This window comes from Manis pentadactyla, chromosome 4 (assembly GCF_030020395.1).
Source record: "Manis pentadactyla isolate mManPen7 chromosome 4, mManPen7.hap1, whole genome shotgun sequence".
Classification (NCBI taxonomy): Eukaryota; Metazoa; Chordata; class Mammalia; order Pholidota; family Manidae; genus Manis; species Manis pentadactyla.
This window is the reverse complement of record NC_080022.1, coordinates 81,624,368-81,652,015: the sequence shown is the minus strand read 5'-3', so window position 1 is coordinate 81,652,015 and position 27,648 is coordinate 81,624,368. Positions and strand designations below refer to the sequence as shown.

General features: G+C 42.0%; 1 protein-coding gene across 1 annotated transcript; it reads left to right on the top strand.

Annotated features, from left to right (window-relative positions):
- CNN3 (calponin 3) lies at positions 1-27,611 on the top strand. The gene is made up of 7 exons (XM_036906501.2): positions 1-273; positions 21,613-21,734; positions 21,946-22,012; positions 22,967-23,104; positions 23,476-23,592; positions 25,312-25,458; positions 26,729-27,611. The coding sequence occupies exons 1-7, from the start codon at positions 217-219 to the stop codon at positions 27,068-27,070; spliced, it is 990 nt and encodes a 329-aa protein (XP_036762396.1). The 5' UTR covers positions 1-216; the 3' UTR covers positions 27,071-27,611.
- The last annotated feature ends 37 nt before the right edge of the window (positions 27,612-27,648 follow it).

Here is a 27,648-nt window from a genome sequence, read left to right as displayed (position 1 = left end):
TGCTGACCGGGAGGCTCCCCTGGACCCAGACGCGCAGAGTCGCCGAGGCTCCGCCTGCACTCTGCCGCCGCCGCGTCCCGGCGTCTCTTGCACCGCCCAGGGGAGCGAACTCCGAGCATCTCCCGCTGCAGCCGCTCCTCGGTGCCGGGAACGTGGAAGCTGAGTGCGAGAAACCCCCAGACGGAAGCGCAGCCTCTTCCCGCCGCCAGGACCACCATGACCCACTTCAACAAGGGCCCATCCTATGGGCTCTCGGCCGAAGTCAAGAACAAGGTATGGCCGGGCTCGGGTGGGGCGGCCTCCCACCCGAGCCCGAGGGGAAGGCGAGGGGAAGGATTGTAGACGCTTCCCAGGGGTCCCCGGGACTGGGGCGGAGCGGGGCTGCTCTTAGCCCCCGCGCCCCTCGGCTTGCTGGCTTCGCGGAGAGGAGACGTCGGGGCAGCGCGAGAGTTGCCGCGCGTCCCCGTCCTGTCTCCAGGCTCGAAGCGCAGGCTCTCGGGCGCTCTCCTGGCTTTGTTCCCTTGCCGGAGGGCCTGGACTAGCGGCGGGCAGATTCCCGGGCTTCTGGAGTTCTGCAGCCCCTGTCGCGGCTGCAGGAGCCGGTCTGTGGCTGCAGGACGCGCCCCTCCGGGAAGAGGGCGCTCCTACGCGCTCATTCGCCCTTAGGTGGGGCCCGCCCGTGCGGCTGCGGACCCAGCTAGCTGCCCCCTCCATCCGCCCCATCCCGGGCTGCTGGCCGATCTTGCGCCTTCTCCCACCCCAACCCCAAGGCCGAATCCAGCCACGAGCAAAGTTGGGCGGTTACGTGGCCAAACTGGGCCCCCCATTGTTCCTCGTCTCTTCCGTGGAGGGGGGCCTCTGAGCGTCGCACCAACCGCCGGGACCCGGGAATAACGGGAGCGGTCCAGGACCCTTCGCAGTTTCCGAATATCTGTGCCTTGAGACAAATGACTGCTGCTTCTGCGGGAAAACGAGACAAAGCCTGAGCGCGCAGCTTTGGGAGTGAAAGACTGTAGACTGGAGATTTTAAAACTAAAATACCGATTAAGTTTGTAGTACCTTAGACTTCAGCTTTATCAGGGATATCTTAGTGGGTTGCTTTTGTTTAGGGTTTATTTGCAGAGGCGGGTTGTAGTTTGGAGGGACTGGTCTTTGGTAACACTGAGCTTCCCATTTTGCCTAACGTAGAAATGCGTTGGGTTTATCTTAGGGACTTTTGGTATGGGAAAGAGATGCGAGGCGTCCCCCTCCCCAAATCCTCCTTCCTTCCTCCCTCCCTGCATTCCAAGCCCATGACATCAGGGGTTTCTGGGGGGAGAGACCAGCCAATCGGCGTGGAACTGCGCACAGAACTCTCATTGTCTCCTTTCTGCTGTTCTGGCCGAAGCGCCACAAAGGAGGGCTGCTGTGGTTTAATTCCCATTAACCTCCCGAGGGCCGAAGCGTGTAAGCATTGCCACCGCACTGTCCGACCGCTGGTGGAATCCTCTGGCACTGTCGGAGCTGTAACACCTCAGTGTTGGGGGGTATGGAGTGAATTCTAGAGGCGATGGAGCGCACCGTTGTCAAACCCCAAGAGACAGCTGTGGCTCCTCTCACCCGTTATACCTACACATCTTGTTATAATTCAGTTGTTAATTCTGAACAATCTTTGAAGCAAGGAGTTGGTTTTAGTCTACGTATCTAAAGTTGAAGTGTTTAAGTTCTTTTACCTTGTTAAGTGTGTTGCCCTTGTTAGAAAAGGGTTTTCTGAACATTTTTTTAAATAACAGAAAAATGAGTGGTTTGTGATTGTTCGGTTCTTTCCAAGGTTTACAAATGGAGCTTTAGAAATCCTTTCAGCGGATTCGGCATGCCCAAACTCTTGGATGTGATATCCTGGACTGGCTTGCATACATTAATTTTAATTTGCCTTTGTGATTCTTGGCTGGCAGCATTGGAGTCTCTGCCTTTTTGCATTGTAAATGAGGTACTGATAACTTTGGCAGCCCTTCAAGTGACTTAACTTTTCTTGGATGTCAATATCCATGTTAATTTCTTTTTGTTGACTAAATGCCGTTTTCCTACTGATCATTGAGCAGACTGAAGGAAAGGCATAGACAGGCCTAAATCGCTGTAATTATGATTAACTTTTTAAAATAAAAAAACCTCAGTTTTCAGAACCTTTAGAAAGTTAGTTATATCTTTGGGTTTATATAACTGAGGGTCTGTCCTTTTAAGCACCAAACCCATCTTTTAATAATCCCTTTCATTTGTATGGGCCTTTCATACAGTATCCTTTCATAGCAAGTCTTTTGATGTTAACCGCAGAGCAGCCCTATGAGGTGCGGAGGATTGCTGGGATTATCCAACAGTGCTTAAAGTGAAGATCAGGATGCTGAAGTTGAGAAAGGGTATGGTTTGTTCAAGAGCACAGAAGAAAGTTGAAACATTCTAAGAATTTTAACTCTAAGAGTGATGTCTCTCTTAGTTTCGTGAAGTACTTAGTAGTGTTCTACTACAGCCCAGTATTGTCTGTCTTCCTCTCATTTTTGCTGTTAACCTGTCAGTTCTTAGCATTGTGACTATATATATGCTATTTTAATCTGTTCTGCTTGGAAAGCAAATATCCATGTTTGCTGGGCCATTGTATGAGATACTGCCTTTGAACTGAGGGCTCAGAACCACCGAATGAGCAGGTATGTGGAACATGAACTTTAACATTGCTTGGTTTGGACTCCTTTTGGTTCCTTCCTGCCTTTTCTTTATTGCATAAATGTAATTTTTTTGTGTCCTTTTTCTCCTTAAAGCTTCATTTAACAAAGTGGAAAAAGTATGAATATCCTGAGAGGGCATTGTGGAATGGACTTTGGAGTCAAACAGGCATGGGTTCTGGTCTCCTCTCTGCCCCTTTCTCTCTTGTATGATGTTGGGCAAGTTATCTCTGTCCTTAGTTTCCTAATTATTAAAATGGAGGGAAATAATTAGTTACCACTTGTAAACACTGTTGAGGCTGGCTTGTAGTAAGTGCTCAATGACTATGTTGTAGCTGTTAGTTTTTAGTAATAGAAAATCAGTATTGGTATTATATTTCTTAGGCTTGCATGTCACCATCTCTGAAAGGATTCCATTTTTATTAAATAAGCTTTGGTCTTTTTGTATTCCAGCTGTGAAAGCAGTTCATAAATATACTGAAGAGGTCTTTGATCTTAAATGCTTTGAATTAGTACAATTTCAGGGAAAAATCTGTGAACTTAAGATACTCGTCTGACCAGATGGTAATACATGGCAGAATATACAAACCATTTTCTTGAAAACAGCCTAAGAAAGTAGAATCCTTCAGCCTGAATATGAATGGCTCTTTAATAACAACATAAGGACAAGTAACTATCAATGTGCAAAGATAATAATAGTGTAGAAGCATCAGGGAAAATAGAGAAACTAGTATAGGTAGATCAGTGGGAGATAGACACACTCATAAAGTAATAAAGTCCTGCATATATTATACAGGTTGAGTCAGGCCCTTGACTTCATCTTAGGGACCAAAATGAAAAGGGAAACACCTCTGTGCCTTATAAGCCAGGAGAAAATATGACAGACTGTCACGGGAAACACAGCATTTTCTAACACTGTCTCTGAAAAAGATGTTAGAGTCCGGGTAGTTTCTTGAAATGTTAAGGATGCAATGAAACATACCCTAAAGTCTCAGGGCAAGTGCTGCAGGGAGCTTTCTTAGAGGTGTCAGGGAGAGTGGAGGAAATCAGCTGTGGGGGGAGTGAGTAGAGCTGAAGTGATCTTACCTCAGTGTGTCTTTTAGGGGAGTCTAATTGGAATGTTACGAAGAATGGAATTGGAATGTGGATTCTAAGTTTTCTTCTCCCTTGGAATGTCTGATTTGAACAAAGTAGCTTCTCACAGAATCTTCGCAATTACAAAATGGTAGCCCTTAACAGCTAAAAACCATTTTGGAAGACTTACTACTAAGACTGTAAGTCATGGAAGAGTAAGTTAAACATGCATGTAGTAGTAGTTAAATAAGACCAGTGTCTCATGAGGCCTGCAAGCCTGTCTGCCCAGCGCTATTGGAATGAGCAATAGCTCCAAGGGTCCCCTGCGCAGAGTAAGCACGAGGTGATTGTGGACTCCAGCTATAAATTGTACCCTGAGGTGATTTGCCTTGTTTTGCTACTAGAGCAACAGAATCATGATAAACATGTAGGTGGGTCTAACTTTCAGTTTTTTTTTTTTTTGACTTTACAGTTTGGAAATAGATTTTTAATTAAAAACTTTTTCTTTGTTCTCTGTCTCTTTGTACCACCAATAAGGATATCTAATTCACTGATGAGCTATATCAAGAACTGTATTTTAGAATATAAACCTGGCACATTGTAGATGCCAAATAAATATTTGTTGATTAAATGAGTTTATCCATCAGGAATAGATTTTATTACCTCTAGAAATTGGAAATTAACCCTATTAGAGTAGTCTTCATAAAGGAATTCTGTAGTGCAGTGTGATATTTTTAAAGGATGTGGTGATTTTTACAGCTTTTCTTCAGTTCGTTTCATTTATCATTGCTATTACATTGAAAACTAATCACTGAGATACAAGTATACCTTGGAGGTATTGTGGGTTCAGTTCCAGACCACCACAATAAACTATATATAGTTTATGTACCACTGTATTGTGTAGTCTATTAAATATGCCAGTAGTATTAAACTAAAAAAATTAAATACCTTAATTAAAAAATATTGCTAAAAAAATGCTAACTGTCATCTGAGCTTTCAGTAAGTTGTAATCTTTTTGCTGGCAGAGGGTCCTGACTTAATGTTGATGGTTGCTGACTAATCAGGGTGGTAGTTGCTGAAGGTTGGGGTGGCGGTGGCAATTTCTTAAAGTAAGAAAATGAAGTTTGCCATCAATTGAGTCTTAATTGCATGAACAATTTCTGTGTAGTACACAATGCTGTTTGATAGCATTTTACCCACAGTACTTCATTCTAAATTGGAGTTAATCCTCTCAAACTCTACTGTTGCTTTATCAACGAAGTTTATGTAATATTCTAAATCCTTTGTTGGTATGGCAACAATCCTCACAGCATCTTCACCAGGAGTAGATTCCTTAAGAAACCACTTCCTTTGCTCCTCGCTAAGAAGCAGCTCCTCAATGTGAGAGCTTTATCCTGAGATTGCAGCCGTTAGGGCCCATCTTCAGGCTCGACTTCTAATTCTGGTTCTCTTGCTATTTCCGCCACGTCTGCAGTGACCTCTGCCACTAAGTCTTGAACTCCAAAATGTCATCCTTTCAGTTGAAGGCAATGCTCATTTACCATTCTGCAAATCCTAGGGTCCTGAGAGTTGAAATCAGCCTCTTCAAACTCCTGTTAATGTTGATATTTTGACCTCTTCCCGTGAATCCTGAATGTTTTCAATTAGAACAGTGAATCCTTTCCAGAAGGTTTTCAGTTTACTTTGCCCAGAACTAAGGTATCATTTGCAGCTATAGCCTTACAAAATGTATTTCTTAAATAATATTTAAAACTTGAAATTACTCCTTGATCCATGGGTTGCAGAATGATGGATGCTGTGTCAGCAAGTGTGAAAACAACACTAATCTCATTGTCCATCTCCATCAGGGCCCTTGAGTGGCCGCGAGCATTGTCAGTGAGCAGTAGTAATATTTGGAAAGTCATCTTTTTCTGAACAGTAGGCCTTAACAGTGGGCTGAAAATATTCAGTAAACCATTCTGCCAACAGATATGCTGTCGTCAAGCTCTGTTGTTCCTTTTATAGGACACAGGCAAAGTAGATTTAGCATAAATCTTAAGGACCCTAGGATTTTCAGAATGGTAAATTAACATTTGCCTTCAACTGAAAGTCACCAGCTACCTCTAACGAGAGTCAGCCTGTCCTTTAAATCCTTGAAGTCAGTCACTGACTTCTCCTTTTTAGCTACGAAAGTCCTACATGGAATCTTCTTTCAATAGAAGGCTGTTTCATCTACATTGAAAATCTGTTTAGTGTCTCTCCCTTCATGAATTATCTTAACTAGACCTTCTGGATAACTTGCTGCAGCTTCTATATCAGCACCTGCTGCTTCACCTTGTGCTTTTATATTATGGAAATGGCTTCTTCCTTAAACCTCATGTACCAACCCCTGCTAGCTTTCCTCTGCAGCTTCCTTACCTCGGTGCATAGAATTGAAGAGCATTAGGGCTTTGCTGTGGGTTAAACTTTAGTTTAAGAGAATATTGTGGCTGTTTTTTTTGTCTACCTAGACTGCTAAAACTTTTCTCCATATAAGCAATAGACAGTTTATTTTGCTTGCTTATCATTTGTGTGCTCACTGGAGTAGCACTTTTAATTTTCTTCAAGAACTTTTCCTTTGTATTCACAAGTTGACTGGTGCAAGAGGCCTAGCTTTTGGCCTGTCTCGGCTTTCCACATGCCTTCCTCACTAAGCTGAATCATTTCTAGCTTTTGATTTAAAGTGAGCGATATCCAACTCTTCCTTTTACTTGAACACGTAGAGGCCATTGTAAGGTTATTAAGTGGCCTAATTTCAATATATGTGTGTCTTAGGTAACAGGGAGGCCTGAAGAGGGGGAGAGGGAGGATGGGAGGATCAGCTGTCAGTGGAACAGTAACAACACACATTTATTGATAAGGGTTGCTGTCTTACATGGGAATGGTTTGTGGTTATCCAAGAGAATTACAACAGTAACACCAAAGGCTACTGATCACATATTACCATAGTAAACATAATAATAATGGAAAAGTTTGAAATGTGGTGAGAATTACCAAAATGTGACACAGATATGAAGTGAACAGATGCTGTTGGAAAAATGGTGCTGATAGATAGACTTGCTTGTTGCGGGGTTGCCACAGACCTTCAATTTGTAAAAAACAGAGTATCTGTGATGCTCAATAAAGTGAAGTACAATAAAACGAGGTATGCCTATAATTTTTCTTTGTTGAAGAGGTATTCTCTTAGACTTCCAAATTAGGCAGGAACAGTAGAGATAGGCGTTGCAAGGCTGTGCTGGACGTCTGCACCTCTCAGAAGACCCCCTGCCAGCCTGGTCTCCTGGTAGGGACGTGCCCTTGTGGTCTATCTGCTTTTTAAAGCTTCTTTTCTTTTCCTGTCTTGACAAACCAGATAAAGAGAATACCTTTTGCAGAATTGAGAAGTGCTACCAAGCTTCATCTTTAAAATGCTCAGACTTATTTTGGACTTTTAATGAGATCATTATCAAGCTCACTCTGTACTCCAACCTACAGCTTTTTACACTCTTTCCTAGGTGGAAATCGTTCTATTTGTCTGCTGCTATCCACTCTTTCAGACTTCAAAAATTAGCTTGGTAATGAAGACATCGCTGCTACCGCCATCAGGCAGAGGGACGTCCTTTTTGCCCCTAATCCCTTTTTCCCTTCCAGGTTGGGATCATGAGGGTTCGTGAGTGTTTTCTTCTCATTTAAAACTGTGTTGTGCATCATGATTAATATTATCTGTGATATAAAAAAAAAAAAAGCACAATCGGACAGTTTTGGGTTTTCAGCCAGTCACTGCTGTTCTGTCGAGGAGAGTGAGGACATGGCTGCTGTACTTCCCTTCTCAGTATGACAAGATGGCAGGACAGAGCTTGACCTTGGAATTTTTTGGCAAGTTTCATTTTATTCTAGGCATTAGCCACCTATTGCATATACCGTGTGCGTTGTTTTTTTCTTAACTCTGAACTTGTAGCCATAGTAGGCTCTTCAGTGTCATTCATATGTATTTTGACTCAGGTGTTTTTAAGTATTTCTTGATCCAAGAGTAGATCCAGGCTGTTTGTGAGTCCGGGAGCTTATTCTGTTTGGAGGGGATAATTATTTAAAAAATACAAAACTATCTTTCAAATTTTATAAAAATATGACTGTGGGACTCTTGTGAACCTGAAGATGTCTGGTGGGTCTCCTCCAGGTTCTTATCAGTTAGGAAGTAGAACCTAGTGGCTAAGAATGTGGACTGTGGAGACTGTCTGGGTTTTAATCTTGATTCTGCTCTTTACTCTGTGACTTAAGGGAAGTAACCTATCTGTGTCTCATCTGTAAAATAAGGATAACGTAATGTCTCCATTTATAGAGTTGTTGGGAGAAATAAGATAGATAATCTATTTAAAGTGTCTACATGGAGAAATAAGATAGACAATCCATGTGAAGTCCATGCCTGGAACAAAAAGTACACCTTATGTAATATTGGCCATTGTTCCTTTTTCTGACTGGTTCTCTGCTGGTTAGGTTCAGTCCTACGTTCTCCCGAGTTTCTCATGTCTTCTAGATATTGAGATTATCTGCAGGACTTGGAATTTTATTCACAAATCTGTTGATTTGAAAGAGGCTTCTGGCAGGTAGGGGACCGCAATGAGATGCCAAGCAATACCCCTGTGTCTCAGTCCTGTGTGAGGAGTACTGTGGGCTGCCCCTGGAGTCCTTCTCCAAGACCCCTCCCCCCCGGCAGCCTGCATATTCCCCTGTGAAATCTCAGGGTCTCTAGTCCTGTGCTCATTCAGTCTGTATTGCTTTCAGGGCTGCGGACTTCTTTGTAGAGGTATAGGCCTTGCTTTCTGGGCATGGTGTTATTATTTGACTTTTTCTTACTAAGAGATCAGTTTCCGTTACACAAGATACATGTTTCTCTTGGTGTCAGATAGGGCTCATATGTCTCCACAACAGACTCATAAACATATTTGCCTTCTAGTGTTTAAATCTGGGTTGTTACTGAAGGCCTTCTGTTTTAAATGGTCGTAGGAAGGCTCTAGAACTGTGTGAAGTTAAGTCCCTGAGTAGGGAAGGCGGCCAGTTCTTGATTTCCCCCCATGAGGTAGGGAGGGATCTCCTCCAGGTCTTCCTTCCACCCCCAGGGACCAGGAAGCCCCAGGGTGTGAGTGTGGTTGCTGGGCGGGTAAATCCGCAGGCAGAGGGCCCGGACTGGGGTTGCCAGTGCTGAGAAAGGAGGCGGCCCTTTGGGCTTGGAAGGACTCTTCTGGGTAAGACATAACTTAAGCATTTGTGGCTCTTTTCTTCTTTTCCCCCACCCATTTTCCAGGGGATCCTTGCTGAGGAGTGAATAGACAGGGCTGACTATGATTTCCTTGTCGTTTCTTCTTCCCCCTTCCCACCGTTCTGACATTCATCTTTCTTAGTGTTCTCAGCCTGCTTCCTACTACACAAGGCTCCACGAATGGGCAGAGAGAGTATGTGCTGTACTCTGCAGTTTTTCCTGCCTCCTTTTGTTTCATGTGGGAGGAAATAGGAGAGAACATAATTAATACCATATGTAGTAAGTCTTTCATAATTCAAACACGTGATTCTACTTTGCATGCAAAAATAGAATAGCAGTCATAGTTCTAATTGAGTAGAGAAATTATACCTATGTTAAACACCATGCTGTGAGCTTGTCAGAACTCTTGCCCTTGAGGAGTGGTGAGCTGGATCTCTAGGGCTGCTCTTCAGAGTCCACCTGTGGCCAGTCCCTCCCTCTGACTGGGCCTGTTCTCTGCTCTGAGGACCAGAGTGTACTTGTCTCTGCCTTTTCCTGGCCTTTCTTCAGAGACCTGGATGTCGTATTAAAAAATCCCTCACCCCCACCACACCTTGGCCACACATGCACACGTGCGTGTGCTTTTCCGGCCAAGATTTTCATTTCTAATGTTCCCTCTGGGCTTGATTTAAAAATTTTCCTCATTCTTTTCCTTTAAGTGACGACTCTGCTGTTGACACCTTACCTGCAGTCTGTCACACAGCACCTTCTAGAACATGCATGTGCTGGGAGGCTACTTTTCATAGGGGTCAGTGGAAAAGTTAAAAAGTGTTTCAGTCTGAGGCATCTCTGCCAAATATCTTATGAACTTTTGAACCTTGCTGGCAGTGTCCTTTGGGGGACTACAGATTCCCATGGGCTGGTTTGAGTCTGTGCTCCCTCCAGCTCCACAGCGTGCTCATGGGACATCAGTCTCAGAGGGATGGTGACTTCTGGGGGCCTCTCACCTCTCCCTGAGTTGAAAGTACTTCATGTGAAGCTACAGAGTCTAAGCCAGCACCTTACTGTCTGTTCTTAGTTCCTCCAGCAGGCAGTCCAGTTGCCTGTGCTGGTGACTCTGTGTATCGTATGCAGAGTTTCTGGCTCTCGGTTTGGTTAATAAGGTGGAAGGGGAGGAAGTCGAGGGGGCGATAAAGCTTTAGACGTTGGAGTCAGACATGGGTCTGAATTCCTTTTGAGCCCATGAGCTTTGGACAAGTCTTCTCTGCATGAAGGCAGTGCATCTGGCTTGGGGTGCAGTGCCTGTGAGAACCTCTTCTCTTTTTTAATCCTTATTTTGTGAATGAAATAGTTGTGAATGATGCAAACAGTACCAAAATATAAAAGGAGTGAAAGTATCATGTACCCCTTATCTCCACCCAACTACTTGTACAACTTTGAGTATTATTTGACCGTTTTAGAAACTGAATTATAGTTTGTTCAATGGATTTCCATTATTTATTCATTACTTTTTTACTGGTGGATATTTCCTTCAAAGGTACTTATGTAGAAAAGTGCTTATCTTTTGACTGAACATTTAAATGTGTTACAGGTAGTACCACATTGCTTTTTTAAAAAAACAGTTTATATTTCCCATCAATGGTATGAAAGAGAAGGTGGATCCCTTTTTGATGTTAAAAAAACAAACTATATCAAAGTGACCTTGTTAAAATTCAGGTCACTTGCTTTAGTTCTTTATTATCAAGCCCTGAGTCACAGACATCTGTGACTTCTACTCCATCTGGCACCCCCACCAGGCTCAGGTGAGAGCTGGCACCAGGAGGAGGCTCAGGAAAGAGATGAGGGCATCTCTTTTACAAATCATTTGATAATATAACAGCATCCAAATGATTTCTTAACAAAATGGCTATCAAATAGTGTTAAGTGATTGGTTTTTGTGATCTGTTGAATTTGAAGGAGGAAAATTTTCTGGTACCTGGACAGGAGTGACCAGCAAAGCATAGATAGAAAGACAAGAATTAACATTTTATTGAGTTCTTAGGATTCAAATAAATTAAGACACTGATTCTTCCCAATAACCTCCTAATGTGCTGTTGTTGATCTCTGATTTGCAATTGAGAAGCTGAAGCGTGGAGATAGGATTCTAATCCAAGCATTCATTTTCCAGAGCCCATGCTCCTAACCATTTTAATCTCAAGCCAGAACTGAGAATTAGCATCTTTCAGTGGGGAGAGGAGAAGGCAGACCAGAGAGGGAAGCTCCAGGGGGTGTCCTTTGACAAGAAGCCAGAGGAAGATTGGAGGGGCCTCCAGGGGGGGATTGGATGCAGGGCACTGGATTGGCTACTGAGAGGTTACTGGTGACCTTTGAGAGATCTTCAGTAGGGCAAATTTCGAGGGGACTAGGAAGAAGTACTAAGTGTGGAAATGGATGGGTTTGTCATGGAATAAAAGAGAAACAGGGCAGTGTTTGAGACTGGCAGCAGGTTCGGTCAAAGATGGGCTTGTTTCGGACAAGATATGGTAGTCTGTGCCCATCGATGGGCCAAAAGAAGGGAGGCATGGATGGGGGCATGGCAGCAGAGAGAAGAGGGCATGCTGTGAAAAGCTGGGAAGGAACATCGAAGGGGAGCAGGAAAACAGAACCGAGGTGGATGAGACGTCCCCCTCTTGAGCCGTGCCACTGTTGTGCTCTTCTCATGTGAAATAGGAGGTCACATTGCTCCTGACTGTTTTTTGGGGGCCACCGATGTCGGTGGTGTAGGCAGTAAGAATGGGAGGAGGTGATCCAGGCTGACACCTGCTGGTGGGATACCCTGTTGATTCAGCTGCTCCTCTCTGCTGAGTCCCTCCAGGCCCCTTTGCAGCCTGCGTCCTGCTCTCTCTCTCCTTCCTTGGCCCTTGATCTGGAAGGGATAGAAAATGGGGCTTACTTGGTTCTTCATGCCTGCGTGGCTGTAACAAGCCTTCGTAACCCAGTCTCCAGAGACCTTTATGTCAAGGGGCAGTGCTCTGATGGAGGACACGGTGCTTCTAGGGGAACTTGTTTTCTCCCTCCTTTTCTGTGCTCTCAGATTGCATTTCAGTCAGGTAAAATGCCGAGTTAGCTTTATGGAGATGAAGAGGGTGCTGGATGCTGGCTTCAGGACTGAAAAATGGAACCATGTTCAGACTGACTTTTTTTTGTTTAGGAACTCTATCAGTCTTAGAATTGACTATGTCCTTCTTTGCTTCAGTATATAAGAAACTTGGATGCTAGTTTCCATCTATCCTGCCTTTGGTGGCATTTGTGTAGGACTTGGTGGCACATAGGTGTTTGAACCTCCCTTTGAGTACCTTTCTTCATATTCCCTATTAAAGCAAAGTGAAGCAAAGAACTTTTTACCTAGGGTCTCAAAAACTTGAGTACCCTATGTCTTTGTATGCTATTCCATGAGGCAAATTACAAACTTTTTTAAGAGGAGGAAATGTGAAATTCCATCCCAATTTTTAGTGGAAATTTCATATCCTCTAATTCTCAACAAGGAGAAAAAGGCCATGGTATCTTGCACAGTTAACTTACCTATAAGACTCCTGTGAAATCTTGCTAGCCAGTGTCTACCTTGTGTTTAAAATGAGGTGTTTCAACTCTGTTCTTTCCTGGTTGTGTAAAGCCATCCCTCAGATGGACAGACTCTATTGTAGTCAGCAGAAAAGGCATTCACGATCTGAGACCTAGATGTGGGTCTCCAGGAGGAGCTGCGGGCACACTGAAGGCTGACTGAGACTGAAATGCTGGGGTCCTGTTTCTCCCCCCCACCTCCTTTCCACCCTTGGGCCGTCAGTTGCCCAGAGTCAGGGAGCAGTGTGTTTTGACTCAGTTTTGGGGAAGGTAGCTGGGAGCACTTGGGTGAATGTGGCTCATGGTCTGGGAGTGGAGAGGGCTTCCCCAGTGGGTAGAGATGAGCTTCGTGTAAATGCAGTTTACACTTGGGACTGGGGAGGTGGAGCTCGTGCCTCCTCTGGTCGTAATGGACTCCATGTCTGTCCTAGGAAGTGAATTTGCTAAATAGCTGATGAGGCGTGAGGACACATTCCACGGCTACAGGAAAGTTACTGCCATGATGTCCCTTACAATTATGGAAAAAGAGAACTTTTCAGTGCTATCTATGTGCCCGATACAGAACTTATTTAGGCACCTAGAGGCCTGCTGAGACAAGTACTTGAAAATCTGAAGAGCAGCAAACAATCCAGATACCTGCAAAGAGTTGACAAGTGAGGCAGACCCATCAGCATTCTAGAGGGAGACAGAGAGAACGGAGACTCACAGAGCTTCTCTGTGTCCATCCGTTTTACCCATGGAGCTTCAGGTGAGATCCCCTTTCAGCAATGTTTGTACAGTGACATAAAATCCAAGACCTGCAGGACGCTACCCTCCTCCTGAAGCGAGAGCATGTCTTCCAGCAGGATTTCACGGGTCTCATCTTGCCTGTGGCCTCACAGGCTGTCTTTCCATTCCCACACAACTGTAGTCCGGCTCCCTGGGATTTGTGCGTTATTTATCCTGGGCCCGCCCTCTGTGTGGCTTTCAGAATAAATTGACTGTCTCTTCTATATGACTTCTGTCTATATGTTTAGATGGCCCTGGCCTGTTTCTCCTGCCCCCAGAGTCCCTCTGAGTCACCTATAGCCGCCCCTGGCTAGCCAGTCTCTCATAATAGGCTGTATGATGGGTATGATTTTTCTAATCTTCCCCCGTCCCGTTTGCCCCTTCTAGAAACTGATGTCAGTCTGTGTCACCTTTTAGAGTGCAGCACCCAGAATTGGTCACAGGAAGGCCATAGTTGTGGTTTAACCTACCAGGGTCGTGTGGGATTATTAACTGACTCCTTTGTTTGACTACAAAGTGCACATTCACTCTGTTTTGATCAGTGTGATCACCTGGTGAGATAGACTAGTGCCCTGTCGGCACTTCCTTGGGCAAGTGGGCTTTCCCTCTCTATGAAGTAGCAGTGATGATAGTTGCCTAAGGTTTTATAGTTTATATACGCCTCTCACACCACCTATTTCAATTAGTCCTTTTTTTGGCTAACTCATGGGGCTGTTGTGATCATACAAAAAATACAAGCAATAGTATTTTATAAAGAATTGTGTCCCTGTGCACATCAGGATAGCATCAGCCTTTTTAGGCAGAGTTGGTTTACTGAGGAATCATTACTAGTTACTTCTAGAACTTTGAGGCGGGATTTTACATGTATCTTGAATAATTTGTTTATTAAGCTAGGATCTTTCTGAATATGAATTTTATTTCTTTTTAACTATTCCTAATTTAATTGTCTATAAGTGTAATAAGTATGCCCAATACTTTCCAAATTACTAATCACCAGAACAGAAGAGAGCAGATCTAACTCTGAGCCTCGAGGTCACAGCACTGGGGCTCCTCCCGTCCGGACGTGGGTCAGCACAGGGGGCGTGGTGGTGGTTTCTGGCCCGGCTTTGCCTCTAGGGTTACCAGACTGGACTTAAGGAGTGCCACAGACATAAGGGCTTTTATCAGAAAGTAAAACAAATATGTCCCCAGTGATCCATCTAAGATTACAAGATTGGGTAGATCAAGGAGATGTGACGCCCGTAAAATCCAGCAGTATTCAAATGCAGATCCCTTTCCGTAACAACATAGATCTTTAAATCTGTGACATTTCCCTGGTCTGGTAATAATACCAGTGGATGAAAAATCATTTATTGAATACACAGTTTGCTCCAGGCATGGGCTCTAGGGGTACAGAGATGTATGTAGTCTGCCTTGCCCTCAAGGCGAGGACATAGGTGCTTAGCCAGGCCTTGCACACCTGTGTTGGCTCCTGGTGATGACCGCCTTTCTCTGCGCCCCCACCCAAGCACATCTGCCCTCCAGGTGTCCGCTTTAATGACTGCCAGGCTCCTGAGCCTGTAGTAGACAGGCCCTTGCCTTTGGGGAGGCATGGGGAAGGAGTGGGCCCATCTCTAGGTTCTTGTTATTTGCCACAGTTTCTACACAGTGAACTGTTGAATGAATACATGTGCAAATTTGTTATTCTGACTCTAGATTTTTCTGGGAACCCAGCCTCTATGCTTACTCCCTCCTTGTTTAGATTTGAACTTTGAAAATCCACCGCTAACTGTGTATGTTCCAAACTTTGTAATCTGAAGGTCGTTGTCTAGGTAGCGATAGAGAAAAAATTGACATTCAATTTGTTGTTTTCCTGTCATTTGTTAGTTAAACTGTTTGCTGTAGGTACTGGACCAACTCAAGTTATTTTAAAAGCTTTAATTTCTTGTCATTTTCATAGTATTCTTATGTTAAAGCTATAATGTCTTTGTATGTATTTGGCTGTACATATGTGAAAAGAAAAACTGTGCGGGTGCCATATGCTGATACCTTGACATGAAGATCTGCCTGTACCTCTGGGAGAAGCACCTGATTTTAAAATGCTCTTAGGTGTCACTCCGGCTCACTTGAGGCAAATGTGATGTTCCATAGCTTTGGAATATATAGTTCTTCTCCATCAAATCTATAGCAAGTTAACATCACAGAATGAGTCTCAGATTCTGTAGTGACCTTCATAAAGGCATGCAGTCTACCTTGACATAATTGTCCCAAATGTAAAGTGATTTTCTGTAGAATTTCCACCCCTACCCACCATAACTTTCAAATCTGCCTCTAAAAAAGTTACTTTATCCTTTTCATCATCAATAACTGAGAAAGAATGAGAGTTTGGAATGCAAAGACCTTCTACAAAGAGCAGAGACAGGCAGGAATGAACATCGAGATGAGTGGAGATGGGAATGGACAGTGTCAGAGATGAGCTTACCTGCTAGTGGAACTTTCTTTTTGAAAGTAGACAATATTGTAGACAATAATGTGAACAGGTTGCGGACGGACTCAATTACTAGAAAGCTCTGTACCTCTGCACTCGAGCTGATAAATGGAGACTGTTAATTCTGATATGTGTCAGGCATTGAGATGCAACCCCCCACCACCTTTACCTATGGGACAGGCTTTATCCTCACAATGGCCCTGGAAGGAAGAGACTGACTACCTGCAAGAAATGGCATCACCAGGGTTAAGTTACTTACTAGTTCACACTGGAATTGGGAACACGGGTTTTGGAAGTTCTTTAGTTTGACTTCAAGGCATGTGATCGTTAGTCTCTGCTGTATCCCCAGTGTGAATACTTCAAAAATATGCAAAAATATTTACATGTTTGTAGGACCCATGGTACAGGGGAGGTTTTAAGGCAAGTAAGAAAAAAAGAATGTTAAAGCCTGTTCATTGCTTTGCATGAGGTGTCAAGAAGGCAAATGATAAAGCAAGAGAAGGGAAGCAGCACCAGGATATTTCTGGTGGAAATCTATTTGCTTCTTATTTCAGACTGGTCGCCCTCATAGTTTTCCCTTTATTTTAAATGCCCTACTTTGTTCTTTGTTCTTTTTTTCTGCAAATATCTTCACGTACCTTATTTAGTGGGTGTTTATCTCTTTCCAGTGGAAGGTAAGCTTTTAGGGCAGAGACTTTGCCTTTGAGCCATGGCTGGTATAGTAGCTCTGTGAAGGAAGGACAGAAGGAAGGGGTAGTGGAGGAAGAAGTTGAAGGAAGAAATAAATCCGTGACACCCAAGGAATACTTAAGAGAGAGGGAAGCTGACATTGAATATGATTTTACTTAGAGAGTGTGGGGTAATGTTGGATTATCCTGGTGGCTTTAAACAGGGAGCCTAGAGAGCGTTCAGGCATGGCTGAAATTTAGGGGACATTGTGGTAACCACCAGAGACAATTGTCTGCTTCCAGGTTTTAACACGCTCTGTGATAAGAATATATTGTGAGAAGGAATATATGGGAAAGACATGTCTTCATTCTTCAGTAGATTCTAGAATGTTCCTGGGTGGAAGTGGGGCCATCGGACAGTGTTATGGGTACATACATATTATTCTTCCTCTTGCCAGGTGCACCCCCATCTTTTCACTAAATTGCGCTTTGAACGCTCCCTGCTCATGCTGAGAAGCACCATAAAACAGTGCAGGAGCCCTACTTTCTGGTCAGTTGTTGAGATGTTTTTTTGAAGCTCAGTTACCCTCATTACTCTGTATCCTCTATTGGAGATTCTAAGGAAAACGTCTCAAACCTCAGGGCCAGAGAGGGAACTGGGCTGTTTCTTTGCAAGGCGGAGGCTTTTATCTGATGCAGCTGCTTCCTCTACTCTTAGGAAGTATAGGCCCTGGGGGCTCATTGTTTTTTTGAAGATCTTACTCTAGTGCTGTTTTAGTTTTATAGATACATACATACATAGTTTTATACTTACATAGTGCTGTTTTAGTTTTAAAACTTGGTTCCTGTAATACACGTGCAAGTGCCTGGAAGACAGTTGACAGGCAGGAGCTCACCTCTGGGAAGGGAGTAGGATTAGGGAGAGATGTGTGAAGAGAAAGACCTGTGCCTTTTACTTTGGCCCCATGTTTTACTTTGTTTCATCATCTTTCCCAAAGAGTCTTTTAGGTGTTTACCCTAATTGCCTCCCGACCCCCCACAAATTGAATACAAGTGAATAGAGCTTGTTGGGGAGGGCCACAAGTCATTGTGATGCCTAAGGTTGTTCTCACTGCCCCCCACAAGAGCCAGGTTTCACCCCTTTGGGGGGCAGCATCACTCCCGTTGAGACAGTGTGCTTGACACACTTCTATTCTGCTCACTTACGTATTTAGCTAGTGTTATTTTAGAAATCCAAAAGCAAGGTCACACAGCCGGAAAGGGTTGAGTTCCCTTTGAACCAGAGGGTGACTCTAGACTGGTGCTCTGAGCTGGTTTGAGGAGAGCGCTCCAGGAAGGGAGGAAGGCCGAAGCCCCTCAACCCACCCCCCGGGGGCTGAGTCTGACCCAGGTGCAGCCGGAAGTGGCGCGATTGCCCGGCCGTGGGGCGGGAGCAGGATGGCAGAGCGCTCAGTGCCAGGAGGATGGTCCACTGGCCAAGGGCCCCGGACGCCTTTTCCTTAATATTCACTCTCTCTGCCTTTTGATTGTATCTGGCAAGGGGGATGTTCGTCAGCGTTAGTGAGAAGCCTCCAGCAGGTGCTATTCTCAGGGACTATACCCAAGTCCTTAGCTGTGTGCTTTGACCTGAGAAGGACTGGGAGGCAGACAGAGCTCTAGATAATTCCTGGCTGTTCAGGAAAGGAGGTATGAGCCTATGAAGAAACGGGCTGCTGCGAACTTCAAAGAACCAGGCAGAAACTGTGCAGTCACTTGGGAAGGTCAAATAAAAATCTTGGAGAAGAGTAAAGAAAATGATGTTTATAAATAACTTGGAGAATGATTTTTAAACAAATTCAAGTGAAATTTCCATGACGTATTAAACAGTAAGATTAACTTTTTAAGCTTAAGGAAGAAAATGTTAGTATTTTGTGCTTGATGTTTCGAAATTAAAGCTTTTTTTTTTGAGTTGGAAAAAGTGAACAGATTTTATTGGCCAAAAGTTACTTTTTACTTCTAATTGCTCTCAGTCCTTTGATTTTTTAAGACGTGTATAGCAAAGTGTTCAGAAATAACCTCTGTAAAGAAAATAATATTTGCTTGGGTTGTATTTTGATATACGCTTAAAGGAAACACTTAAGCTTTCTGCATCCTATGGAATAGTGCTGCAATCTAGAAGATAAGAGATAATTTGAAATAACACTTTCTTCCTAGGTGATTTCATAAGAATTTTTTTTCACTTAAAAAAACAAAAACAAGTTGAATTCTTGAATTCTATTAAGCTGGCTTGACTGCAGAAAGCTCACTTATTTAAAAAATGTTAGCAGTATTTGTGTAGATAAATCCTTGATGTGGTTCCTCACAGGAAAGCCCTAAGCAAAACCAGCAATTACATAATGTGGATGCATACCTAGTTTTCATTTTTAGTTTAACACTTGGGGTTTTAAGCTTTGCATGTATGTGCTTAGATAATTTTTCTGTGTATGTGCTATTGCATTAAGTCTAGAGACAGAGTCAGCTGTGCAGAGCCCCACCTTAAAATCAGTCAGGTCCGTCTGACTCCAGTCCCTGATTTTTCTCTCATTATCCCATGATGAGAACAGTCAACAGAGAAGGTAATTTTCTCTCTGGCATTACTACTGGGATATTTCAAGTTAGATCTGTAATCACACTGTGGTTTGGGGCATGGCATTGAATCTGTCAGAAACATTCTGAACAAAGGAAGCATAAATAATGCTCTTATATTATTTTGGTTGAATAATAATTGGTCTTACTTAAGACTTACTACCAACAAGCAACCCACAAAAAAAACCCCAACCCCCCCCAACACAACATCTGTCTCTGCATTTAAAAAAAAATGAAGAGAAAGAGTTTCTTTACAATTTTTGCTGCTTTACCAAATTGTTCAGACACTTAGAATGGGAAGAGACCTAGTGCATGCCCTGAATTCAGTCTCCTGTTGTATAGACAGGAAGTGGGTCAGAAGTTAGGTGAATTAACTAATGGCCCGTAGCCACTGGATGGAGCCTGGCCCATGGCCAAGGCAGAGCCTCCCTACCCTAGCATATCATGTTTGTCTTTAGATTTATCGAAATGCATCTCCTAGTTGAGAGTGTTTAGTTTTTGAAAAAAATTCACCTCACTCTTAGAGGTTGTTTTGCATAGCTAATACTGAAAGAGTACCATTTTTCAGTTTCTTCTTTGCCTGTTCTGTTCAGTCCAAATCTCCCCTACTACCAGTTTATATATGGAGAATTTCTTTTTCTGGCCACCTAGAACAAGACTCCAGTGTGAAAATACAGTCAACTCTTGGAATTTTTTTTTACCAATTTATTATTTATTCCATTTTCTAAAGATGCCCTATGTAAATACATATGTTTGATATGTTGGGGGAGGTGTAGTATCCAAGAATATTTATCTGAAGTACAATAGGAGTAATGGCTCATTCGTGCTTACCAGAGGCTGGTGTGCCCCTGTGGTAAAAGCTCCCCACATCACAACCTCCTCCTTCCCTGTTCCCACAGCCAGATGCCCACGTAACCCAGACTGGCAGGAATCAAGAGTAGATAGGTGGTTTGTAGGGGATGGGGATACTGCGGGCAGGAAATTGCCACATATTAGGTACTAGCTTTACGTTGTGCCTGAACTATCTTTTATAAGTTAATCCTCAGGCCAGAATTTGGCCCAGGGAACAGTGCACGGTGTTGGTTATCTCAATATGAAAATATAAACTCACTGAATTTCCATGTGTAATTCTGATTAAGTAAATCTAAAGCTTAAATAAATTACCCATTCTGTAAGAGGTGTAGAGCCATTTCTTTAAAGTGGGAGGAAAATGCAGTTGATCAAGGACTACCGTCCCTACATGAAAGGACTACTGTCCCTACATGACACAGTAATTAGTGAAATCCTTGGCCCTCTGTGGGGAAGCAGAAGCCGCACCCCTTGGTGGTGGCAGAGGGAGAGAAGGTTCCTTGGGGACTGGTGAAGACTAGAACTTGAAGGGCTACTTCATTATGCCATTTCATTTCTTTCAGTAACTAAACCTAATCATGTTTTATGGAAGCAAACATTTCTACCATTTACTCCTATCAGTGCTATAACAGTTACAAGCACATGGTGACCTCCATCCCCCTGGGCATCGCCTGCATGTTGTTGGTGTTTTCACAGGTGCTAATGAGAAAAACGTGCATATATGCCTTCCTTCTTCTCAGCTGTTCTCCTTAGTAACTCTGATTGACCAGCCTCGTTAAGGATCTTAGGACAAGGAATAGCTTAAGAACTTGAGCATGTGATTTTTAACAATATTTTGTGTGTTATATAATTTTTTAAATGAATTTTATGGTTTTATTATGGAAGGGATCTTTTAAAACCTGTGTTTAATAGGAAGTTTTAACATGTAAATTGCATAGCATCTATGTTGGTAAGTTACATGTATTATAGAATTCTGTAAGTAAAGAATCATTGTCTTTTAGTTTCATTAAATATTTGGTTATTTGGTACAATATTAGGTGTAAGTGTCCCAAAGTGACTTCTGTGAGGAGTCTAATGGGATATAGACTACATAAACAGTTCTGTAAATAACAATAATTGGTACTGAGGAGTGTGTTTATGTGTGTAGTGTGTATTAGGCTGAACAGATGGGATGAAAACACCAGAACTTCCCAGGCAACAAAACTATTGGACTGACATGTCTTGGCCAATTGAGATGCTGTATAAAATAGTTGCATGTGTCAGAATCTTACCACCCTCTTTTTTTGGAAAGTAGTCATTAGTGACGATCTTTAAAGTTTAACATGGCTGGTGCCATATTGTAATACACTATTAACTTTTGACACTTTTGTGTCATGAGTGGATATCTGTCTTGTCTTGATACGTATATTCTCCTCAGTCCTAGCTTCTCTCCACGTGCTGTTCAAATTTTGTATAACACTGCCCTAATCAAAAATTGCTTATTAGTTACTGGAGCTGTAATCATTGGTTAGGTTCACCAATGAACACCAGTAAGAGTAGTTAACTCCATGTCATAGCTGTGGTGTTAATGGATAATTAAAGTGGAGCAAGTCATAAGTCAGCAGTTTTCTATGCTTTAGTGAACATTTTTCAAAAGTTGGTTAACTTGTATTTCAGATTGCTTCCAAGTATGACCATCAGGCAGAAGAAGATCTTCGCAACTGGATAGAAGAGGTGACAGGCATGAGCATTGGCACCAACTTTCAGCTGGGCTTAAAAGATGGCATAATCCTCTGCGAGTAAGTCTGGGCCCTGATCTGGCTGCACAGTTCTTCCTGTCCATTCCACAGGCCTGTCTTATCCTCCTTCCCAGTCCAGGTGTCAAGCATTGATAATCTAAACAATGCTTTTAATGCTTCCTTTACTGATGTTAAAGGAACCAATTTTCGGTTCCAATTCTTGTTTCTGTGTGACCAATAAATAAGGTGTCCCTTACACTTTTCTTTTCAGACTCATAAACAAGCTACAGCCAGGCTCAGTGAAGAAGGTTAATGAGTCTTCGCTAAACTGGCCTCAGGTAAGAGCCAAACCAGTCACCTCTGTGTCTAGTTGTTTCCTCTTTATGCAGGGAAAACTTGATTATGGTTTTAAAATAGACGTTTTAGCAGACATTTGCGCACATGGCTACATTTTTCTACCATGTTATTTTTAATGTTTCCCTGTTTAGCTCAGAAGTTTTTGTGTATTTAGTCTGTCTACTCTCAGAGAATTTAACACAGCTTACACAGAGAAATAACAACCTAGACCCTGAGGATAAGGAGGAGAAAAGCAAAAAATTTAATATAACTACTATCTTTGATGGTAGAACACGGTATTAAGACAGTCTTAGGTCACGGATGTGTATTGAGTAAAACTGGACATTTTGAGTATGTGTTTGAGATAGAAGAGAATCAGCATTTAGTGACCACAAATTTAGTTTTATATTAAAATACAATAAACTATTTCTTAATGTAATTGTGTATCTTTTTTTAAATTTATTTTTTAATTAAAGTATCATTAACATATAGTCTTACGTTGGTTTCAAATGTACATTACAATGGTTCAGCAGTCCCCGAGTTCAACTTGTGATTGTGAATTACTGTGCCCTTTTTATCTCCCACCCCCTCCCCCTTGGTAACCACTAGTCACTTCTAAATGTGAGTAATTATGTATCTTTTGATAAATAAAATTCCGGGTCTTGGATAGCTATGACACAGACTTCTTAAAAACATGTAAGGAAGAGCTTGCCTTTAAAGAACTGAAAAAATCTGACTACTTCAAAATATTAGAAAGACTATTAGGTCACCCACTATGAAACACTCTTCACTCATTTTCCAGAGAGAGCCGTATTTAGTATGTATCTGGCCAAGAATTTTTGCCAAGTAGCTTTCTGCCTGGTTTCTTGTTAACTGGACATGAAGATTTAGAATTCTTAGATAATAAGAATGTCAATATTTTGCTCCAAAAGTTATATGACTCTTTCTCTTTTTAGTTGGAGAATATTGGCAACTTTATTAAAGCTATTCAGGCTTATGGTATGAAGCCACATGATATATTTGAAGCAAATGATCTTTTTGAGAATGGAAACATGACCCAGGTTCAGACGACACTGGTGGCTTTAGCAGGGCTGGTACGTATATGTCTTAGTGGCTGGTTAAAAATTTCAGCATGTTGGTAATGAATTGCATCTTTACCTCTCCCATGGGGGTTGAGACTAGGCAGGAGGAGCTCTTGTCTCTTCCATAAATATTAGCATTGTGGAATGGTTGTTGACATCAGCTGCCTCATACAAGTTAGCTTAATTAGAATACTCCCATGTCAGAGGCACAGTACAGTATATTACTGAGTGGCCTTAAACATGTTTTTTAACTGATAGTTTGAGTCTTACCTAATGGAGTCTTCATCTTTGGATGGTATCAATTGTTTTTTGTTCTGTAAAACTCTGTTACAGCATCCTCATTGAAGTGTTCCTTTTCAGTTAGTGTGCATATTTCTGTCTAGGCTAAAACAAAAGGATTCCACACAACCATTGACATTGGAGTTAAGTATGCAGAAAAGCAAACAAGACGTTTTGATGAAGGAAAATTAAAAGCTGGCCAAAGTGTGATTGGTTTGCAGGTAAGTAATGTGACAGTGCTTCATTGGTTACTTGTTCAATATCATTAATTCTCACCATGAAAGTCTCTCATAAGTAAGGAATAGATAGATACACCATAATGTCAGTTTTGGGGATGGATATGTGGTTTATATAGTTTATATCCACTCAAAGCTCATGAGGCAGTGATGATGGTTTTAGAAGAAACCTCAGGCACACCATCTAACTTAAGAGTATTTACCCAGGAAATATTTTCTCCCCTAGTTACATTGTCTTCTTTTTCAAGAGAATGTGCTTTGTAAATCCCTAAACATGATCATATGAAGCATTTTTATAAAGTCTCATGCCAGAGTCATTTATTTACAGTAGTAAAAGCACAATACAGCAGCCAAGCACTTTCAGGATTTGTCAGTTTAATTCCTGGAAAGTATTTCATTTAGGTATTTCTTTGCCGTTTGCATTGTTCCCCTGGAGAACACCATTGGTCAATGCCCAATATGCTATGGGCTTTACTATCTGATACCTGCTTGATACACTGTCCCTCTCTTGACTGAGTCAGTATAAGGTGGATTTAATTTTATACAGTACAAAATTGTAGCAGTGGTAAGAAACTGGAAATCTGAATTTCCAAACAGTAGTTGATTAAATTATGATTAACTCCATAAAAGGAACTAGTAATGTACAAATGATAGACAAGAATGTAAAGATGAAGGAAAACAAATCAGGTTATAAAATACTATGGTCAGTGTGATCACAATTTTATTTAAAAGACGCACATGGATACTTCTGTATATATGTGTATGCATGTGTATTTATAGATATATATACATAGACACATAGGTAAAACAATTAGGAGAATACACACAAATGTTTACAGCAAGCATCGGGATGGTAGCTCTCCCCTTCCCTTTTGCTTATATGTCTTCTGCATCTCCCCCAAAGAACAGGTTTTACTTTTAGTAAAAATAATTTTCCTTTAATCTTTTCAAGAAAAAGAAAGAAAGAAAAAAAAGACCAACAGTAGAATGTGTCCCCAACCAGTAGAACAGGGAATACTAGTTGGTCCTGAAGCCATGTTATTCTCACTGAGGAAGAAGTTAATTATTGTTCCTCTGAACTTTGTTGAGTTCAGAGTCCTCATTCTGCCTCTCTCTGTACAGAGACATGAGAGTTAGAAGAATAAAATGTGGTTCTTTTCCTATGAAAATGTTGGTGGTTTTGATGAAATTTTAATAAAACCTTGTTAAGCTGTTAGAGAAGACACCTTTGCTATCACATTTTATGCAAAACCTATCGAGTAGAAAGCACATTGCCTAGCTATAATGGGTGCCTCTGTCCCTTTAAATGGGAAAAACAGGTACCCCTTAATATGGTTATCTGTGCCACACAGAGTGGGGGAAGAGTGCAGGGGAAATTACTTATGCATAATTCTGTCATTGTTAAATAACTTTTTGGGTCTATCCATTCCTTCCTGTGTGCATGTTTTTATAGGGTTAATTATGTCATGAGGTTTTATATCCAATGAATTTTTTGAAATATTTCTTCTCAGAGTGAGCACCTTGAAATATGTTTGTGAAAGCAGGGAGGAGATTCTGGATCTAGGAGGCTGCAGCCTCAGCACAGGGAGGGACTTTTCAATTGTGCCCCTTCTATATTTTCAGTAGAACAGAAAGTTTTGTTTGTATTGTATGTGTTGTGAACTTCTGATATAATTAGCGCTAATTTTATTTTTAACTTAAAAGATGGGAACCAACAAATGTGCCAGCCAGGCAGGTATGACAGCCTATGGGACTAGGAGGCATCTTTATGATCCCAAAATGCAAACTGACAAACCTTTTGACCAGACCACGATTAGCCTGCAGATGGGCACCAATAAAGGAGCCAGCCAGGTGAGTAATACCTTTTTCTCCTTGTAGCCAGAGTACAAAAGGGTTATTGAAAGTAGCACTCGCTTTCTTATTGACTATGTTCCAAGTAGCTATTTTTTGTATGGTATATTTAGAGTATATTCTTTCAGAAAGTAGGTTTTGCTAAGAAAGTGAAAGAATCAAAGGACCTTTCCTGTAGCAACACAGTATGGTGTGGCTCATGGCTTTTGCTGGCGGAACAGCTGGCCTTTCTACCTAATCAGAAGAAAAAAAATATGTTTATTATAGTGGTCTTGCTCCAAATGCAAATAAACTGCTCATTTCTAATACTTCTGACTTTTAATTTTTTATTCTTAAAGGAGCCCTTAATTAACTTGGTAGGTAAATTATCTGGTGTTCTACTGAGAACTGTTTAGCCAGCATCCTGCTGAATGTGTGAGTGTAAGTGGGTAGAAGTGCAGCATGGTGAGAATACCAGTATCCTAACACCACACGAGAGGGAAGTGTTGCCTTGTTACAAAGAGATTGCCAGCACTTTGCAGGGAGGTTCCTATAACCATTCGGGAGCAGACAAGAGGCAGGTCTCACTGAACAAGAACAGAGATAAAGTTTGAAAAATCTTTCTCTTAATGACGTCCAGATGAGTTATTCTTTGCCCTTTATGGTACACATCCTGCCCATGTGGCATTGTCTCTATCCTAGTTGCCAGGAAGTGTGTGCCTGGCATAAAAGGAGGAATGAGGTATGAGTTACTGTACTCTGAGAAGGAGGGGAGTGGTCGCTCTGAAGTGCCTGGCTCTCCAGCGTCTCGGAGCCTTTTGAAAGATTCAAGTCCATCAAGACTGCTCAGCATAGTTTCTGTTGAATTACAAGATTTGAAATTGGTAACTGAAAACTGTACATGGTCATAAGTAGGCCTTCAAAAGTAACTTTCAGGTGTGCAGCATTGCACTCTGTTTTTATGTTATGTCTAATTCTCTCTTAAACCCAGAGTAGGTGGCCTTGTCTCTATTTTGCATGTGAGAAACCTAAAACTAAAACTAAGTTACCTTGTTTGGGGCCACACTGCAATTTTATAGCATAGCAGGGAGCGAAGGAAGGGCCAACCTAGTCTGAAAGCCAATGAATACAACTTCATAAGCCGCTTGGCATTGGGGTATTTTAATAGGCAAACTTTACCCCTGAACCGAATGAATGTTTTTATATTAGTGTCACATTCAGTGTAAATCAATTCATAATATATGAAATACAACAATAGATGTGTAATGTTTATGCTATGTTCTAATACCAGGCAGGGATGTTAGCACCGGGTACCAGAAGAGACATCTACGATCAGAAACTAACATTACAACCAGTGGACAACTCGACAATTTCCCTACAGATGGGTACCAACAAAGTCGCCTCCCAGAAAGGAATGAGTGTGTACGGGCTTGGGCGGCAAGTATATGACCCCAAATACTGTGCTGCTCCCACAGAACCTGTCATTCACAATGGAAGCCAAGGAACAGGAACGAACGGGTCGGAAATCAGTGATAGTGATTATCAGGCAGAATACCCCGATGAGTATCATGGCGAGTACCAAGATGACTACCCCAGAGATTACCAGTACGGTGACCAAGGCATTGATTATTAAATAGTCACACGAGGAGTTCAGTATTTAGCCCATTGTTTTTTATTCACTGAGAAACAAGCTAGCCTTGAGTAATTTTTATCTTGTCTTCCTCAAACACTCTTATGCTTATTGTATCTAAAAGAAATATTGCCTTACATACATTCCCTCTTCCTTTTCCTGCCTCTTCCCTAAATAGTTGCCTTTTAGTGCTGTAACAGTTAAATCCTACAGCATAGCCAGTGACTCGCATGCACAGTGAAAAGGAATACTGTGAAAGGGGAGTACTGTGAGACAGCCAGTACCTTAATGGAAGATCTATGCATTTTTACAATCTTCTACTTAAACTGGTATTTTCAAACAATAGAAAGTTTTTGGTTTTTTGGGTTTTTTTTTTTTCCAGTTTGGTATCTGGTTTCTACACGGAAGACTAATAAACTCGTGCTTATAGTTAAATGTGGTCTTTGCCAACTAAATTTAAGATGCAGCATTTTAGAAATTTACATAGCAATGTTTTTACAGTATTGTTTTGCTGATTTTTAAATAAAGTCATGATCAGTGTGCATTTGTGATTAAACGTGTACTTATTCTTACCCAAGCGG